Source organism: Mugil cephalus, chromosome 19 (assembly GCF_022458985.1).
Source record: "Mugil cephalus isolate CIBA_MC_2020 chromosome 19, CIBA_Mcephalus_1.1, whole genome shotgun sequence".
NCBI classification, from domain to species: domain Eukaryota; kingdom Metazoa; phylum Chordata; class Actinopteri; order Mugiliformes; family Mugilidae; genus Mugil; species Mugil cephalus.
In genome coordinates, this window is record NC_061788.1 from 14930994 (window position 1) to 14949992 (window position 18999).

An 18999-nucleotide genomic window follows, 5' to 3' on the forward strand; every position below is an offset into this window, starting at 1 on the left:
ATGAGCAGCAACAGAGCATGACAGGGCTGAAATCCTCTCATTTCAATGTTACAGTTAATTTACTGCGTGGTGTGCACGTTGGAGGATTGGTTTGCTAGAAAATCCCACCACACCAAATGCATCCCACCGCATGTCGTCCTCCATAAATCCATCCAACCCTTTATCCTCTTTTAACACCATGATGGTGTTGTCCACAGGCTATTGATCCAATATTGACACTTGTTATTTGACAAACTGAGAGTGTGGGACATAATTAGGCAAAGATTGATTTAAACACATTTCCACATTAGGCAGCACTCTAAATAAAATCTACTCTCTTAAGCTTCCTGTCCACGTTCCCCTGTGTTTCAGAGACCTATCAGCATTGCGGCATTCAAGAGCATTATAATGCGTGGTGTCTGTAAGGGCAACTCCAGCAAAAAAAAAAAACATGTGGAACAAGTCATCCATAGGACAGTCAGCCATTAGCCGGCCTAAACACAGCGTCTGAGGCCGCGTACGCTAAATAAGTGTTAACGCCGCCCTGTGCCAGAACAGCCTGTGAGTCATAAGATGTGATTTTTCCAGCGTTTAGACGATGATCGAGCTAGCAGGAACACAGGAACAGATGGAAATGTAATATTGCTTGCAGTCGAGAATGTTTTCATCATTTCAGCCCTTCGACCCTGTTTACAAAATAAAAAACCGGAGAAGGGCTCGACTGTAAAACGGCAGAAGGGACGACAGAGTTTCACCCCTTCCCTGAAGAGTCCTACGTATCTCGGCATCCTCTCGTCTGTTTTGTTTACTTCCTATTATCTTATATTATAAATGTCACAAGAGGACGGAGCAGAGTCTCTGATCAGCTGCGTGTGATGCTGGTTAGCAGAAACGCTCATTCAGACCGGCCGTGGAACAGCAGCGTTGCGACGCCCTGAGGAAGGTTGAGTATCTGACCGAACCGATGAGCGCCACACTCTGCGATACCGCAATGCCGGACCCCAGCTATCGATTTATTGCACGTGTGTCTTAAATTCTTACACTCTCTCCTCTTCCTTCGCTTCTTACACCATTGCTCTCACGTCCATGACTCACCCGAACCCCTGCAAGCTGAAATATTTGTGTATCGTGGCGAGACTCTAACGAAGCGGCGAGTCTGACTCAGCTGTTTTAAGGCCGCATGACTGACAGGGTGACGGGGTGTTTGTGTGCTGGCTCTGCACCAGTGGTCCCGCAGGGGGAAGGCCAAGGTGGGAGGAGCAACACGCCGCCTCTCAAATATGCACACAGAATGCATTAAAGCATCCCATAATCCCACAGTTTAACTGGCAGAGCCTCCTTCTCTGTCATTACTATTCAGAGAACCAAGTCTGAAGTGATTGATTCATTGAGTAGTAGTATCATTTGCATCGCCCGGTGGAAATAGAGAAAACTCTATACTTTAAGAGCTGGAACCTCTGAGGTGCTATTTTTAATTTTGGAAATAATGAAGACATTAGGGATCACAATGACCCATTAATAAAGATTTTGTGAGTTTGTTAAAATGGTTAATACATTTATTGACCTCAAGGCCACGTGTTTGTGTGATATGAAAGAAGTTTGTTTGTCTTTTCAAGGTGGAACAGTCCGTCAGAATGAATCACGACTAATATCCGGGCATTTTATTCAAACACAGCTTCGTACTAGGAAATCTTCCTTTTCTGTGCCGGCCTGACATTTATTGTTTACGTATAGGCATTTTTTCGCCGAGACACTCCACATCAACAGCATCAACAAGCGCCGAAGGATGCGGCTGAGATTGATGGTGCTCAGAATGAAGCGCAGCTTTCTGCCAATGCAGCTTGTCAGCTTGTCTAGCCCATATTTTTAGCCCTCCTCGGTGGATACGGTTTTATTATAGCCCGGGCTCACTCACTTCTCGCTGCGACATCATACGACACATCCGCGCTTCTACCCACTTAGCACAGTTGTTCAGCAGCTCGCGAGCTCGGACGGCGTTTGATAATCCGTTTTAGTGAATTTGTTTAACCTCAGACTGAGCTTTGTTAACTTGTGAGCATCGCTGTGATCGCCTCGGTGTCTGCTTTGGCCCAGAGCAGGATTCATTTAGTATTCCAGTTACTCTAATTATCTCACCCCGCGACTCTCTTCTCTGATATCGTCTATAGAAAATAGTTTTTTGGCTGGCTTCTCGGGACAAGGCACGTGGCTCGGCTCTAAATTAACAGGCCGCGCTTTAACCCCTGCCGCCGGACGATGTGATTCAGGCCCGACCCGTGGACCTGGGGTTCGCCCCCGCTGATAAATAGCTCCTCACGGGCAAAACAGCCCCAGTGAACCTGCGCAGAATGCTGAATCATGAGGAGATGACTTTATCGATTGGCCTCGGGGAACGGGTCGCAATCCCGCGAAGTCCATCACGCCGGCCGTGGCAGTTAGCGGCTGAGATATTGCCATGTTCATCTCATGGTGGCGCGTCCAGATGAATTGCCCGGTTTGGCGAAATTGATTTTAGGAGCAGCTGATAAGGTTTCCTAATATCATATTCATTGTCTTGTTTTGTCATCTTCGTGATATTTCATTCTGAGCACAGACGTTAAGGTATAAATATACCCCACTTCATTACGGAGAGGCCTGATCAGGTGTCACGGTTGTTACATTAATGACAGTAAGACAGAGATTTACGGCGTAACTGTTAATGTCGTTGCTGTGTCACTGCTATCTTTAGAAACAGCAGTGGTCCTCATCGCCATAGTGTCCCTCCTGTGATCTTTGTCTGTCTTTGTCCTGTGTGACTTTTCCTCCTCCATCTTCCATCAGCCCCCCCCCCAGGCCTCCAGCAGCGTGGTGCTTCCTGGTATGAGTCTGCACCCTCTGGGTGATTAGTGCCGACCTGCTGTCAGTAACACAGACATGCACAGGAGGGACCCTTCACTGCGCTCAGGTTACATACAGCATACGCACGACTACGAACACCTCAGTCTTCATTATCTGTAATCAGAGATGTTTGAGAGCGTTCTTCATCCCGTTTCTTATATATTTGGTTTTCTCTGTCACGTTATGTTTCCTTACGTTCTTTAAAGTAGCTACTGTGTTACCAATTCAGTGTCAGTTGATTTAGAAATATTTCAGTTTTTAAACATTTAGTCTTGGTCATTGCTGTACGAATTAAGTGGCATTTCCACAGCTCTTAATCGTATCGTTAAAGTATCATTATACTTTTAAAATTGAAAAAAAAAGGCCTGATGGTGCTCTAAGAGTTTCATCTCCTGTCATGTCCTGGATGTCCATCACGCCCGGGCTTTCTCTTTGTTGAGCTAGTTATGCTAAACCAGACCAGTCACAAGACCGCAGTGAGAGTGCTTTCAAGAGGAAGCAGAAAAAGTCAAATATTATTGACATAATTGCAATATGACAATATTCTGAATCGCTATCAAATGAAACAAGTTTCAATCCTAATATATTAAACATATATGAAATAAAAAGTCCCGTTAGGTATAAAGCATGTCGATGTTACTGCAACGAGTGCTTGTACTTGTTTTATCTACAAGTGACAGTAAATATCTAGATGATCCATTCATTTTGTTCCTATGGTGCACAGCGTATGGCTTTAATGTTGCTACTGTATCTTTCTGTCTTCTGTGAAATCTGGGAGGACGAACGGCCTCTCCTCCTTGTGTGTGTGCATTCCAGGTTGAGAAAGGAAGTGAAGAGAGGAATTGAAGGCATTTCTATCCCCGCTGGGTGCTGCTTCTGAGAGGTTAGCTTTCAGGCCTGGGTGCGGTTTACACATGAGAAATTGCTGCCTCGCGTTCGTGGTGGGAGAAATGAAAATTTTTTCAAACATAAATTACACTTTGAACATTTTGAATAAACCGTGTGGGTAGTAGCCGGCTTATAAACCGGCTACTTTTTGACAACTGTTCATGTGGAGGCCCGGTGATGTGGTTTGTGTCCTTTGTACGTACAACATATTGTGGGCTCTAAGCTGACACATGCAGGTTTGGAGTCTGCACATCCTGCAGTGAGGAGCATATGTCTGTGACTGCCTGTTACTAGCAACACTGAAGACGACCTAGCATGTTGCAATGTGCACACGCACATGAATTCACGTTTCCACGCTGGTGTGTGCTTTAGCATCGGAGTTAGTTCACATGACTTCACGTACAGATTGTGTGCGTTTACCCCGGGCCTGTCAGTGTGCTTGTGTGAGTTAGTATGTGTCAGCTCCACAGCTCTCTGCAGTCCTGATTCATGACAAGGCTGATTTGGTAGTCAGTCAGTCAACGTCACGACGGGGCCGCAACGGCCTGCCCCCCACCCACCGCGCCGACCTCCCCTACGCCTCCCAGCCCATTTATCTCTCCCTCCCAGGCCACAGACACAGATACTCTGACATCCAACGTCCAACTGTGCCTTCAACTACTGAGTCATACTGCAGTGACCTTATAGTGACTTTACTGTTAATGCACAGGCAGTGTTTTCACTTTCACTTTCAGCTGGTTTTATCTGTCGTACTGATGCGCTGTGTTTTAATGCACCTAATTGCACAAGCTAAAAGGCTTCCGTTTTTTCATGTACCACAATGTGCTCGTATGCAGATATTTAAGAATAGATCAGGTTGTGTGTTAAAGCAATATGGCACCGACAGAGATCATCACACTACTTTACTTTCAGGCCTCAAGAGTTTGAGATAAGAACATTTAAAGATGCGTATTTGAACAACTTTCTTCTGCAAGCATGTTTTTTTGTATTTTGTGTAGCATATTATGTCCATACATATGTGATAAATAATTCCACCTGGTCTACAAACATAAATAATGAACATTGAATCAAAATATAAACACTGAACTCTGTGTTCACTGAGCTTTATGGATGACACACACGAAACATGAAAAATCAGGTGTCTGTGGGATGATCCACAGAGGCCCCACCCATCAACCCACATCAACGAAGGTGGTCGTAATGTTCTGCCTGGTCGGTGTATATGCTGTATAACCGAGAAAAGATACACAATAAGATATTTTATGTTCAGTTTTGGTACGCCTATATGGAAATGTGTCAATGTGATTTTGCCAACGTACGATAATAATAATAAAAAAAAAAAAATGCTCAGACTTGTTGTACCAAAGCCCAAAGGCAACGGCATCGCCCTCAGCGTTGGCCTGAGATCACCTCGGAAGGAGCAGATGACAGATGGATGGGGGAGGACGGAGTGATAAACTGACAGTGCAGAAGCTAGAAGTGTTACAACAGTGTGTCATCTTTGGAGACAGCAGAGCTGAACAGAGAAGCTTCTGTTTCCCGTGAGCGCGACTTTAAATGGACGTGCACCGTACAGTGTGTGTGTGTGTGTGTGTGTGTGTGTGTGTTCGGGAATGTTGGAGTGCCCTCCTGGTAAAATGCTTTGCGCTGTCACCTGCGGATGATTTTATCAGGGAGGGGACTCTGGTTCTATATTTGGTGTAGATGTAGAATCTGTTTTTTCTGTGTGGTCCAGGGTGTAGCCCGTCTATCACCTCACGCCAGCTGGGGCGGGTCCAGGTCCCTGCATATGATTCTCTATTGGTAGACCTCAACTGATGGGCTATTGTTAGATAGAAGGACACATAAACCGACTGACTTTAAAGACTGAATCTTTGCATTTACTGATTGTACGTTAATCTTGACTAATGGATTTTAGACTCGTAGCGGAGAAGTGTAACGATTATGCATATCCTGCTATGGCTCTTCTTACTGGAACAAGAAATCTCTGACCTTGCTGTAGTGTCTCTGAATGCATCGTAGCCAGCCCCAGAGGTGACCGTGGCCTCTGACTTCTTCCCGTCGAGGAAGCACAAGCGAAAAGAAAATCTCTCGCTGGGGATCCATCCATCTCTCTCGTCACACACGGATTGGTTGCCTTAGCACGTGCCGTCTCTCACATCCCTCTTCTATCCGTCTTGAGCCCGACCTCTACGTCCGAGCGCGCCGTCCGCGAGACCCTGAAACCGAAGCTCTCGAAGCTGAGGATTTGTAACAGTGAAACATATTCTGCATCGTCTCACGCATAAATAAATGTATAATGTAGCGTGCACATGCCTGTCCAGGGACCTTTGTGTCTCTAATCTGCATTGTAAACTTCGACATGTGGAGGTTTTGTCGTCCCCTTTAGCTGCAGTCTTAGCCCCTCCTCCACCACCTCCACCTCCACACTCCTTATCATCTTTTTAACTTTTACTCATTCATTCTGTCATAACCCCTTTATGCCCTTTATGAGTTCCTTTATTTAGTTTTACATTATCTGACCCCTCCATCTTCTCATCCGCACCCTCCGTCCTTCCTCCTTTCCTCCTCCTTCCTATCCATCACCCCCCGCTCCTCCCTTTACTGACTGCTCCCTCCCGTCACAGTGATTGTATATTGGCCTTATGGGAGTGCAATCATCGCTCATGTGCAGCTGAGTGCTTTGCATTAGTTATGCGCACATGACTTTCAGACACAGCGGCTCCCAGCTTCTCCGCGTATTTTTTTTTCCCCTCGCCGGCTTCCTTTTGGCTACTTCCCCCCGTTTCTGTTTTGGCAGTTTTTTGTGTCTTAATGCACCATTTATGAGCCGCTGGCTTTGCTCTCCTTCCGTCTTTTCACGGAGGACTTCGGTCCATTAAAAATGCATTTTTTTGCCACGTTGGATCAAAAATTTAAAGAGGTTTTTAAGTGTACTTTTTTATCATCCAAATTTTTTAGTTTCAATCACGTTCAGCGACTTGCAGCAATGTTACACATTTGAAACACCTCGAAGGAAATAGTTTAAGGTGAATTTAAATGCAGACATTTATTTTACATTTAATTAATTAATATGCCTCTGTATTAATCTGTTTATACCTTGACATATTTTATTTAGTTATTTTTTTTTTGTAATTTTGTTGGGGAAAAATAACCCAAATGATATGCTTTTATTTATAAAAGCAATAAAAAGCATTTTATAGGCACTTTGTATGCTTATCCCTACTAGTGGAGAATGCAATGAGAGGACTGGTACCAATTACGTGTGTTTTTATTATCGAGTAACTGTTCTATAATCACATGTTATGTTTTTGTCTGTTTTCTTCAAAGAATGCAGTCAGTAACGTCCTGTCCCGAGTCTCTGATGCTTGTCTGGCAAATGCTCAGAGCTATAAATACTCTGCCTGTGGACGGAGCCAAGCTCGCTATTGCTTCTTTTTCCAGTCTCTGTGCTTTATATTTTATTTTCTAAAATGTCAAACTTTTAAGATGTTCATGCTAGATTTGAGGTTCACAATGAATGAATTACATTACTGGCAATACCAGCAAATCAAATAGAGCTTTTTTCTGATGTTCACAACAAGGATTTTAAAAGTCAGCAAGAGTGCACACTGCATCTTTGTGCCAGTGCACGTTTATGGTCAAGTTCTGGATGATCAGCTCAAATCAACTTCTAAATCGTGTTGTGCTTCTTTTTTTTTTTTCACTCCACAACCTCTTAAAGCTGATTGAGTAATCACAGACGACTCTGCGCTGAGGAAAGTTAATACTGCATCAGACAATCAGCACCAAGCCTCTTAGCTCAAAAATATCTGAAGAAGCATCTGAAAATAAATCCTCCTCTAAAATTGTTCCAGATTACACGCTGTTGTTCGTGTAAATGTGCTGGCCCAGTAACACTGCTGCGCAACAGTGACATAGTGCAGTTTTGTGGTGTTTTCTTTTTTTTAAAAAAAATATGCATTGCTACTCATAAAAAGTTTTTCAGTTAATTTGTGTATTTATTATGTATTAACTAAAATGACGAAGCTGAAACATGGCCAACTGGACTTGTTTGAGGTTCCCTGAAGATGCTTGGGCGTGATTCCCACCTGAAACTCTCATGACTAGGCTCAGTAACGAGCTCTAATTGGCGCATTTAGTTTGGATCCCTTTTTGTTGTTGTTACTCTAAATACTCTAATGACCCATTACCAGAGACTACTGACTTAAGGTGTGAACGAGGCAGGGGTGAAACTTTCTGAACTTTAAATGAATGGCACATTACCTCTCAGGCCACCACCTCTGTGCAGAGAGTGCTTTTATTTACCTTTACATATATTTCATCCACAGAAGCCGTGAGAATCTAAACTCACCACCATCATTAAAAATGAAAAAAGACACGTGGATGATTCAAGAAAACCTCAAACGAATCTGGTTGCCTTTGTTTCAGCTTTTGTACTGCGTGACTTGACATCATAGCTGATGTGAGACTTTTATACTTGTGTCCTCATCAGTCTGGTTCGCTCTGTAAAAACAGTATCCAAATGCTATGAGACACTCAGTGCGTTTACATGTACAGCTTAATCGAGCTATGCTCTTAATTCAACTTTCTGAATGCAGTCCTTGTCCCCGTTTACATGCAATAGCGTGACAGGAGAATGTCGTCCTCCTCCTCCACACTAGGTGGCGATATGTGTCTTTTTAGCGGGTTAATACAGCCCCCTTTCTGACCTATTACGTTACAAAATAAACAACTAATACGGCAGACCGGCATTTCAAACAACAAGATGCATAGTAGCTCAGCTTTTTTAATCTTGTACGTAATGTGGGCACTACTTCTGGTGCAGATAAGATGGTTCTATCCCGCAGATGGTTTTTCTATCTATCTTCTGTGACCAGCTTTCTTGGATGTTTTTGTTCCGCGCTCATGCGCCAGTGCAGCAGTTGTGGAGCACGAACACACGCACACACACACACGTTATCCTGTTAAAGTACGATAAAGGCTTATAAACGCTGGGGAAAATAGATTTCCAGTCACATTATCTGGGTGTCTCAGATGGATAAGGAGAACTCCAATATTATTCGTTTACATGCGCGTAAGTTGTCCAGTTAAAGTCAGATTAAGGCAGTAATTTTTCACATGCATGTAAACGTGCTGACTGTGTCTTTTTTACCAGTTGGGTTAATTTTTATTTTTTACTTTCTACTTCCTGCTTTGCCTTTCAACAGTGTTGTCTATGTCACTACAGCTCGTAGTTACATTTCTTGGGAGGTGCACATCAGGGGCTAGGCTAGGGTCTACATGCAGTCTCGGCTGTCGCCGTAGCTACGGTGTCAAATCGATGCAGAAGCCTAAACCGCCTATCTGTTATAAACTGAAATGATCTTGCATTGGGGATATCGACGCTTTTCATGGCAGACATTTTGATCCTGCAAGAGAAGCATATATCACATGTCTTCCACTTCCAGCTTCCTGTAGCTTCTGTTGTGTCGGCTCCACGGCAGGTTTATGACCTTTTGTTCTGATTGAGACACAGTGAAAGACGCCGGGCGCTCGTCCACCGGCCCCTCAGGTAATCACCGAATTCCTCGATGACACTATGCTGAGTGTGTGCTACTAAAATACCTTTTGACGTATCAGTTGTGCTGGCAGGGAACTTGACTTTGGTTCTGGTGCTGAATCGGGGCACGAGGCCCAGAATGTCAACACAGAGCGCTGACGTTAGCAGCGCACTCTGAGGGACAGCTTTACCCAGCATGCTTTGCCAGTAGCATTTCTGCAGTCCTCATAAATATTGGACGGTTATGAAAAGAGAGAGAGACAGAAAGGGAGAATGAGGGAAGCGTCGCGAAGCTGCGAGAGAGGTGAGAGGGTGCAGAGGGAGAGAAAGAGGGAGCTTTAAAGCACTAATGACAAGGGATGAACGGAGGGGAAGTGTAGACGGGCAAACGAAGAAGTCCTCGTGAATTCAGGAGTTCGGGGCTGCCTTGAACTGTCACTTTATTGTGCCTTGCTGTCTCTTCCTCTGTTCCGTGCTCTAGGCGGAGGCACTCTGAACGGTAATGGAGTAGTAAAGAAACTAGAAATGATGGAGAGGCAGAACCAGGTAGTAGCGCAAGTTTAAAGGCAAAATGTCCTCGTCCTTCACATGTAAAGACACAGAAATATGTACCCAGTGTGTTTGTAACACAGCTACAGTCTGGGGGATCACTCTTAAGAGATAGTAGATTATGAAGGAGTCGACAAAGGAGAGTAGAAGAGAAAATTAATTAATTATATAGCAGAGAAGATGCGGTGACACGTGTTTTTTTTCCTTAAATGGACCTAAAGAGACAAAAATGACAGTTTTTATCAGTTTGTGTTACATTTTTATACGTATCCCTGAACAACATTATGACAGCAGTCGGTTAGTCATGTAAAATGTGTGTGTACATGCACATGTAGAGTAAGTATTGCTCTCCTTTCTTTCTCCCACTGTCTGTATTTATATGTTTTATGAATGTGTACATGCTGCTAGACTGGCCCCAAAATCATCATACCTGTGTGTGTGTGTGTGTGAGATGTGCATTCAGTTAGACATCAGTACATATATTTTTTATATATATAAGCAAAAGCATGCTTTGATTGTAATGGGTTGCAGAAGCAGTGGCCTGACAGAGGCTATAAATATTTCAGAGGCTGTGTTTTAGCACAGAGGAGGAGAAGACAACAGGAAGATCCTGGTTTTGATGTGCCTCGTCGTTTCAGGAGGAGAGGAACGTTTGGTGCAAAAAAATACAGATATTCATCCGGACGGATCATTTAATAATTTATTCGGCCTTTTAACGTTTTTTATTTTTAAGATAAAGGGGCAGCTGAGCTTCCGATGAAGCCTTTTGTGTTAGACTGATCGGCTGAGTTAGGCTGGTGTTAGTTTTACTACCTCACCATGTCCGACCCATCACACCCTGCTCGCTCCCTGTTTACAACACTCCCATCAGGTCGCAGGTTCAGGTCCATCAGGACCAAAACCACTAGACACCAGGCCATCTCTCCCAAAAAAACGAAAAAAAAAAAAAAAAGAACGTTCTGTAAATAGAACATAAAAAGATACACAAAATATAAAATAACTAGATCAGTTTCTCCCTGAATCGGAACAAAATATAGGTGCAAAACATGCCTCTCATTGTTTTTTTTTTTAATAAAAACACCACGGTTGCACTAGCATGTGCGAGCCTTCACTGATGTGGTTGGGTGCCGTCTCATTCCCAGGCACTCCAGCCGTTCAGCCATCCATCAATCCTGGATCAACTCCCACTCTGTAGAGTCTGCGCGGCGTTATTGATTTTTCATTCCGGGGGCTGTGACTTCATCCTTCCAGGCATAGCGCACGCTCTCACATTGATCCCCACTTTACCGGGTGGAAATGTTTAACTGTGTCACCTTTAATGCTGAGCTGTTGCCGCTAATGAAATTTGCACGTTACATATTTTGCACTTTTTTTTTTTTTTCAAATTTCCAAAGGATTTAGTCACTTTTTGTGTAAAATCCTTCAAATTGACGCAAAGGCAGCAGCAGCTTTCAGTTTTCATGGACACACAAAAAGAACCCAGCGAAGGATTTATCTTTGCTTGTATGAGAAGAAACAACAATAATCAACAAATAGGATAATTCATTGAGTTAAGCTGTCAGACTTTCACCTGATCTTCCTTCTTGTGTTCCATCGTCAGCATTTATTGCACTTTTATAAAACCAAAACTAGTATTAAGTCTCTTATAATTGCAGAACTGTATCAGTCCGTGTACGGTCTCACTTCCAGGTTCGTTCCTCAGGTCAGGGTGTGTTGAACGTCGTGCAGCTGCGCTCCAGTTCGCTTTCACCGACTGACCGGCGATCTCCAAACCCAGAAAGAAGGAACCATTTATGGACCGTGACGCCCTCTGTGTCACCTGTGCCGCGTTGCCTGTGGTGTTTTCATCATCATTTTTTTCAGCGTGTGCCTCTGCTAAGCAATGGAGATGTCGCCGTTCATGCTGCCAGGTGTGGAGGTTCCTTCCTCTTTGTCTCAGCGGAGGAGGAAGCCACGGACGCGGTGTCTCGGCGGAACAACACCTGCTCCTGACGTGTGGATGTGTCCTCCTCCTCATGTGTTCTTGCCTTTTGTTGCGCTCAACCCCCCTTGGGACAGGTTTGACAGCGAGGGCTACTTTTTGTAGCCCGAGTACGGCGTCGAGCTCCGTGTGTGTATCCGCCTCGCGACGTGGGACTCTGCATTGTTGCGTGCGGCGTCTGGCCGTGTTTTTGTGTGTGTGTCTACGTTTGCTCAGGAATCCGTCTTCCGTGGTAGAAGTGGGTCTTTGTTTAAACCCAAGAGGTTTCATTACTGTGATCCATCTCCCCTCCCCGTCGGTGCCGGCGCTAACGCGCCGTGGCGTCTTTGCAGCTATTTTTAGTTTTTGGTTTTGCGTGCGCGTTTCAGGGCGATTTGTCTTCATATGTGTTTTCTTTTTATCATTACCCGACCGATGCCTCTCGCTGATGACAAAGAGCCGCCATTTTTACACCCGGCAACAGTGGTCGGTTAATGTTCGCCGGTATTTATCACACTTAACATGCGGCCTCAGCTCGTATGTCATTGGTTTGGATCCTGTATTGTCTAACCTGTGCTACCAGGTCTTTTAGCTGTGGAACACTGATGTGTCTGACACAGCATAAACTGTTTTATGGGGACATTAAGATATATTTACTTCTCTTTGCGTCTTTTATCTTCTTTTCTATCCTGTCGCCACACAATTATTACTTTTACACAGACGCAGTCGGCTTGATGGACGGTTCAGCCGTGCTCGGTGAAATTAAGTTGTCAGATGTTATGGAGTAAATATGCACTCGCTTGCCAGTTCATTAGGTACACATGCCTCTTCAGCCTCAGAAAGGTGGTGATTCAACTGTACGATCGTTACAGTTTGTGGTGCTGTTAAACTGGATTAAATTAAACACAATCGACACACACGCGGTTCGTCGGCACAACAAACCGCAGCCTCCGAAATGAAAACGCAGTTAAACCAAGAGCTCTCTCAGGTATTGGAAACACACGCAGCGTTCAAGACTTAGCGCAGGACCTAATGAACTGGCAAAGCGAGCGCGTGCTGTTTCCGAGCGCACAAATTAATACGACGCGATAATAAGATTCAGTAAAACGAGGATGGAGAGCGTCAGTCTTTATTTCATTTCACAGTAAGTAATAACAGTAGACTTCAACTAAATCTGGGCCTGCTGCCGCTAACGTAGTAGTAACTGGTTTTTCTGAAAGCACCTACTCTGCAAAAGGAGATGAGCTGCGCTGTGAGTAGAAGAAGAACTTGAAGTGACACAAGGAGTCCTTTCAGAATCAGAAGTGACAGGAGCTGTCACTACAATAAGTACACATATCCAACATTCTGCCAATGACTTCTGTCAGAGGTGACCCGCGGAGCAAGGCTTCGAGGAAAAGGACGAGTTTACGGACCGGATTTGCCTTTGTTCCCTCGCTCAGAAACACGATTGGACGGAGTGATCAGCGATGTCCTGCGGTGGATTCTCCTGGAGAGCTGCTCACGCTGCCATAGATCATCGAGTCACTGACACAATGAGGGAAATTCATAAGTAACATGTTACAGTGGAGAATATCTTGCTCTAATTGGCTTTACGTCCGCGTCACTCAGTGCCAAATGTTTTTTTAACTCATCTTTCAAGGAAGGAGGTTGAAGAAAAAGAAACTTTAAAGGCAATTACACTGTACGATAACAATGCAGCCAATATTTGGACATTATTTATTTATTTTTTTGCAGGACTTCAGTTGTCTTCGGTCCAGTGCAACCAGCACACGTGTCCCCATAGTTCCTTTGCTCATCAGGGTTAATATTAATTATGAGCCCGTACCTTTTTCTTTTATTATTTCTACCAGCTCAAAGCGATCTCTTCCTCCGTCACTGTGGAAACATGTGAACAAGCCTCCCACTTCCAGAATAAATTATGAAGTTGCATTTTAATTTTTCATCAACTTCACCATTATGCAAACAGCGTATGGATGCGCGGGATCAAAAGAGGCGGGTGAAATGAATTCGCCCGAGTCAAAATGCTACTTTGCTTAAACGGAAATGTGTCTCGCTAACAGTTCAGTATATTTAAAGCTTTCCACTGAGAGTGTTTGCGTACGGGTATTGAATGAATGAATACACTGAATGCGATGAATTACGATCAGTTCACAGTCATTAACCACTTCCCATATTTGCTATGTGATTCTCAAAAGTATTTCAAATTTGGCCGCGCATTTGTAACAGACCTCCAAGTTAAAACCTTTCCCGTGCGTCTGCGCAACCGTATTTTCAGGGGTTACATGTTACGCTGCTCCATTCAGACTCATGTACATGCTGATTTTTGCTGTTTGTTTGTGTCTGCCATTAACTGTCCGGTCTTGTCTTGGTATTTTCTTGGCTGGTGTGTGTTGTGTTCCAGGCTCATGTGGCTCAGCGCCGACATCACCATCAGGTCAGTATTTTGGCCTCTGCGAGGTTTAGACCTCAGCCTGAGGATTATGGCTCTTTAATAAGAGAGTAAATATGATGCTTACATTGAACGCTGTGCTGCTTATTTCCTCCACTGTTTTGTTTGTGTGTTTGCACATCGGCTGCGGTGGGGTTTCCAAAACGTCCCCTTCCTTCCTTCCTTCCTTCCTTCCTTCCTGTGTCAATATGTCTCCTGATTGTGGAAGATGTGGGCTTTTCCTGCATTTGTGTATGTAGTTTTTGAATATTCGAGGACCCGAATTACTCGCTGCAGTGTCGTAGTTGTGTGTCGTCGGTGTCGTTTGCTTGCTTTTGTGTACCTGCCCCTACTGTGCTCAAGAAAACTGTTGTGTTGTGACCTCGTTGGCAAGTTTCTAATCTGTCTGTCTGTGTTGTAGCCTACACTTGTGGACTCTGCTTTGTTCTTGAATATGACATTGTCCATTTGTTTTACTGCACATTCAAACTGGCTATATTAGCTCCGCCCCATTTTACTCATAATTGTGTCGGGGCTTGTTGAATGTTGCGTTTGAGGCAACTAAAAAAGTAGATATTTTCTGAGCTCCTGCTGCCAATAGTAGTAGTGGTGTGAGTTGACGTCGGCCTTTGTTGCTGGTAGATCTTTGAAGTCGGTTTAGTCACAGATTACAGATGGACCTTGATTTATTTTTATTTTTTTAATGGACGATACTTCATATGAAAGTGTATTACCGCTTTTAGCTGCATTTTTTTTTTTAAACTCGACTAATTTGATAGCTTTACATTAAAAATTAAAGCGTTGTACGTCATCTTCCTGCCTTCTCAAACATTAAAAAGCAGTTTTAAGCTTAGAAAAATTGATGCCGTATGAAAGTGGGCTTGGCTGTTGAAAAGTCATTTGGTAAATCCCGATATTTAAGGTTCAAACTGTTCAGAGCAGCTGCCGCTGTCATCCGGCGGTGGATAAATGAACAGTTGAAGAATTCTTTATTCTATGTTATTAATTCAAACTGTGCGCAGAAGCGGGCACCGGTTGACCAAGGCTGAAAAATGTTGCCTGGATGGGATTTTTAGGTCAAAGAAAACAGGAATAAGGAAAAAGACTATTTTCTATCTAGATTTGTACATGTTCAGCTCCAGTCTGTCTTATGATTTGCTAATACAGCACCAAGTATAGTCTGTTACAGTCCTTAAGGGGCCTATACGCAATCATCAATCATAGGGCATTTTTTGGGACACAATTTGTCCTTTTGAAATTTGTAAACCTCCACAAAAAGCAACAGATGCTGTTGTTTTGAACTTGCTGCCAGTTGTCATGCAACTCAGTTTATTATTACTGTGAAATTCTTAATTACCAGAATCTTCTGAGGCTGTGTACGAGGGTACATTTGCATATAATAAATGAATAAAACGAAGAGAAAAGTTCATTAACTCAGCAATGCACGGCACAAAATCCAAAAGCCAAACTTTTGCGTGTGAAAATAAAGTAGAAAGCGTGAGCCAGAGAAACAAGTAAGCAACAAGAGAAGGAAAATCAGATTTAGCTAGAGGCAGGCTAGAGCCAGAGAGCAGTTGTACACTATTGAGCGGTGTTAAGGCTTTCAGTAATTTAATTATTTGCTATAACTGACAGGATGATTGGAAATAAAGTAGACAAGCAGAGGGAAGAATGAAAGGAAGGACCGAGGCCGTGGACGCGCCAGTGGAGCAAGGAGGAGTGTGGATTCCAGCCGGAGCGCAACACGAACACAAACTGGTGGAAAATGAGTTTCTGGATGGCGGTGCCACATTTTTCATTTTCTTCTAGACGCGGTCAGCTCGGGGCTCATGCTGTGGTTGGCACACATGAAGAAAGAAAAGGAAAACAGAAACGCACCCAAGCTCATTAACGTAGCGGTGGTGATAAATGCACATTGAAATCTGGTTCATGAAGCAGTGGGGAAAGAGGAAGCAGGTGGAGGCCAGAAATTGCGATTAGTAACACAGTTTATGTTATGAAGCTTTTGAAAATATGTATGGTTTTATTATTAAAGTGATAACGTAGAGTCTGAACACCTCGACCAGGGCTGTCAAACATACGGCCCGCGGGCTAAAAACGACCCGCCAGAGGGTTCAGTCTGGCCCGTGGGATGAATTTGCAAAGTGAAAGCGAAAAGAAGACAATAACTGCAGTTTTTAAATAATTTGTCAACCACGGGTCATTATGTTTTAGACATAACACAGAACTAAACTTCAGATATTATCAATACATCACAATTGTTCATAAAAGGATAGTTAATTAGATATGTTTCATAATGTAATTCTTCGCACTAAAACAGAGAGAAACATTTCGGTTGTTGTAATTTATAGGTTATTATTCTGTTATGTTACTGGTCCTGCCCCCTTGAGATCAAATTGGTCTGTACCACTCTACACCAGTGTTTTTTTCCTTGGAGCACCCCCTACTTGTATCTAAGGAAAGCGGGGGCCCCCCGCCACTATTCCAGCTCCATTATTGTGTTTTTATGCACTTTCCCATCCCTTTGTCGTGTTAATTTTTATGGATAAAAAAAGTTCATATTTAACATCACATGGTTCTGTATTGGTTTGAGGTTTGCCAATGCACGGCAACATTTCTTGACCTTAACACGCAGCCCTACTGAATGTGTAATTGAATAGCTTTGTTTGTAGGGTGTCAATGTTTATTGCCTTTTTTAAATTGTTAAGATATTTTAAAGAGCCACTGCTTGGTTGTGAGCGGAGAAACGTTTACGACACAATATCACAACAAACAGGTTGAATTTTGAATTTACCTCGTCAGTAAAATGAACAGTTAGATTGTGTGTATCTGCTGTCGTTAAGTTTAAGTGATGACGATGACTTTCATGAAGTGAAATGCTCACACTTTTTATTTGCCATATGGAGACACGCGGGAAAATTAGGGTGCCAACGTTTGCTGCTTTTTAGTTGTGATTTAAGATCCCGCAGCTGCACGTGTTACTCCAGTTCCACTGCACGCTTTGTTTCAGGTGCTGCCTCAGGTCTGTCGTGCTGCTGAGGTTGGTTTTAATGAAACGATGGAGCAAACACAGCAGCTGTATCGCAGCTCGTTGAACTGAAACGTTCATTGTTTTGATTTCATCGTCTTCAGCAGCTGTGACCGACATTCCTCCAGATTGTTGTCGACTGTCTTAACTGAGCCGACTCAAAGGAAACGCCACTGTGGGCGACAGAAGAAAAGGATTGATAATCTTGATTCTTGCATTTTTTATATCATTCAAAAACAAGAAACTCAAATTCAACATATTACTTATCCCTGAGATGAAATATTCCTAATGTGACAAACATCTGCTAAGAACGATGCACCAACACACAGCAGCGTTAGATATGAAAGATATTATCTGACTGTTTGAAGTCCTGCCTCTCTGTAGTCAGACACAGTGTTGGGATGAAAGAATAACTAGGAGACAGAAAAAGAGGGCATGAGTGGATGCCAGCCATATTTGTATAATATTCACAGTATTTAAATTACTGAATTGATACTAAATTAATTTAGGAAAGACTACAGAAAAGCTATGTGTCTGTGGCTAAGTGAACCATTAACCAACCACCAACCTACCCAACTCCAAATATCCATGTCTTAAAAGTGTTTCCACATGGAGACGAGTGGAGAATAGACGTCAGAATGAAAATAATAGTATAAAGTAATAGTAAATAAAGTAATTTATTTGTTGGATAAAAATCTAAAGCACTGTATGGATCATTAACAACAGAGAACATTTGCTCCTGACTCACCGCTACAAACGCGAGAAGAAGAAAAGAAAATGTCTCATTCATTTGAAAAGGGCAGGCATGTCTTTCAGCATCGCAGTATAATTAAACCACTCGGGAGTAGCCGCTCAAACGGATGCCTAATATTATCAGTGACAGGGTTGGAGAGAGGGTCAGGAGTACAGAACGCCGCGCAGTATTTCCTCTTCGGGGCATTGGAAACATCTCATTGCGCGGGTCAGTTGTATTACACTATTGGCTGATGAATGAATTCGGAGGTGGGCGTCCAAACGCCGACGCGCAACCCAGACGCAAACCACAGGAGCTTTGCTGCCTGAGATCAGACAGGCAGACAGCGGGGCTCGTGGCGTACTATGCTCTGAATGCCTGCCAAACCCTCCGAGTGGGCGACACTCGACTGGAAGGAGTCTGACATTTTAAGCCTCTTACAGAGGGCAGGAGAATCAACGGGTGTACGGTGGTATCATATCACCTGCACTCTGCCTTTTGTCTTGCCTTAAAGAGATGTTATATTATTATAATGGATTAAGAACTGTAACCCGACTGGGGCTTTTAGTGTAACTACATCCTGATATCGAGAAGTTCTGGATAATGATGAAGGAGCAGTTAATATTTAGCAGGTGTCTGTGTATATTTATAGTATGTGTTCATGTTTCCCACCGATTTGTGTGGGAACAAATGTGCTTGTGTTTGTAACCTTGGCAGTCGATTGAATGTGTTTTCTGGCCCAAACACTTATTCATGCATCACATGCGAGTGAGAAATACAGCGTCGCTGATCCGTGTCCTCTCCTCTTGGTCCGTTGCAGGCCGACGCAGCCACCAGCTTTCTGCGCGCGGCCCGATCTGGGAACCTGGACAAGGCTCTGGATCACATCAAGAATGGCATCAACATCAACACATCTAATCAAGTAAGAGGTTTGAGTCAAAGCGCTAGGACGGCTATCCAAAAAATCTGTTGGTGTGTCGGTGGGAGGGGTGGAGAAGAAACAAAAAAAAGA

At 43.6% G+C, this 18999-nt stretch overlaps 1 protein-coding gene across 10 annotated transcripts in view; it reads left to right on the top strand.

Moving 5' to 3' along the window:
• The window catches only part of ank1b (ankyrin 1, erythrocytic b), a 73135-nt gene that overhangs the window by 10691 nt on the left and 43445 nt on the right, over positions 1 to 18999 (top strand). For all 10 annotated transcript variants that reach the window (XM_047569334.1, XM_047569336.1, XM_047569340.1 and 7 more), the window contains exon 3: positions 18808 to 18909. In XM_047569334.1, coding sequence (XP_047425290.1) covers positions 18808 to 18909 — 102 coding nt within the window. The remainder of the gene's footprint in view (positions 1 to 18807; positions 18910 to 18999) is intronic.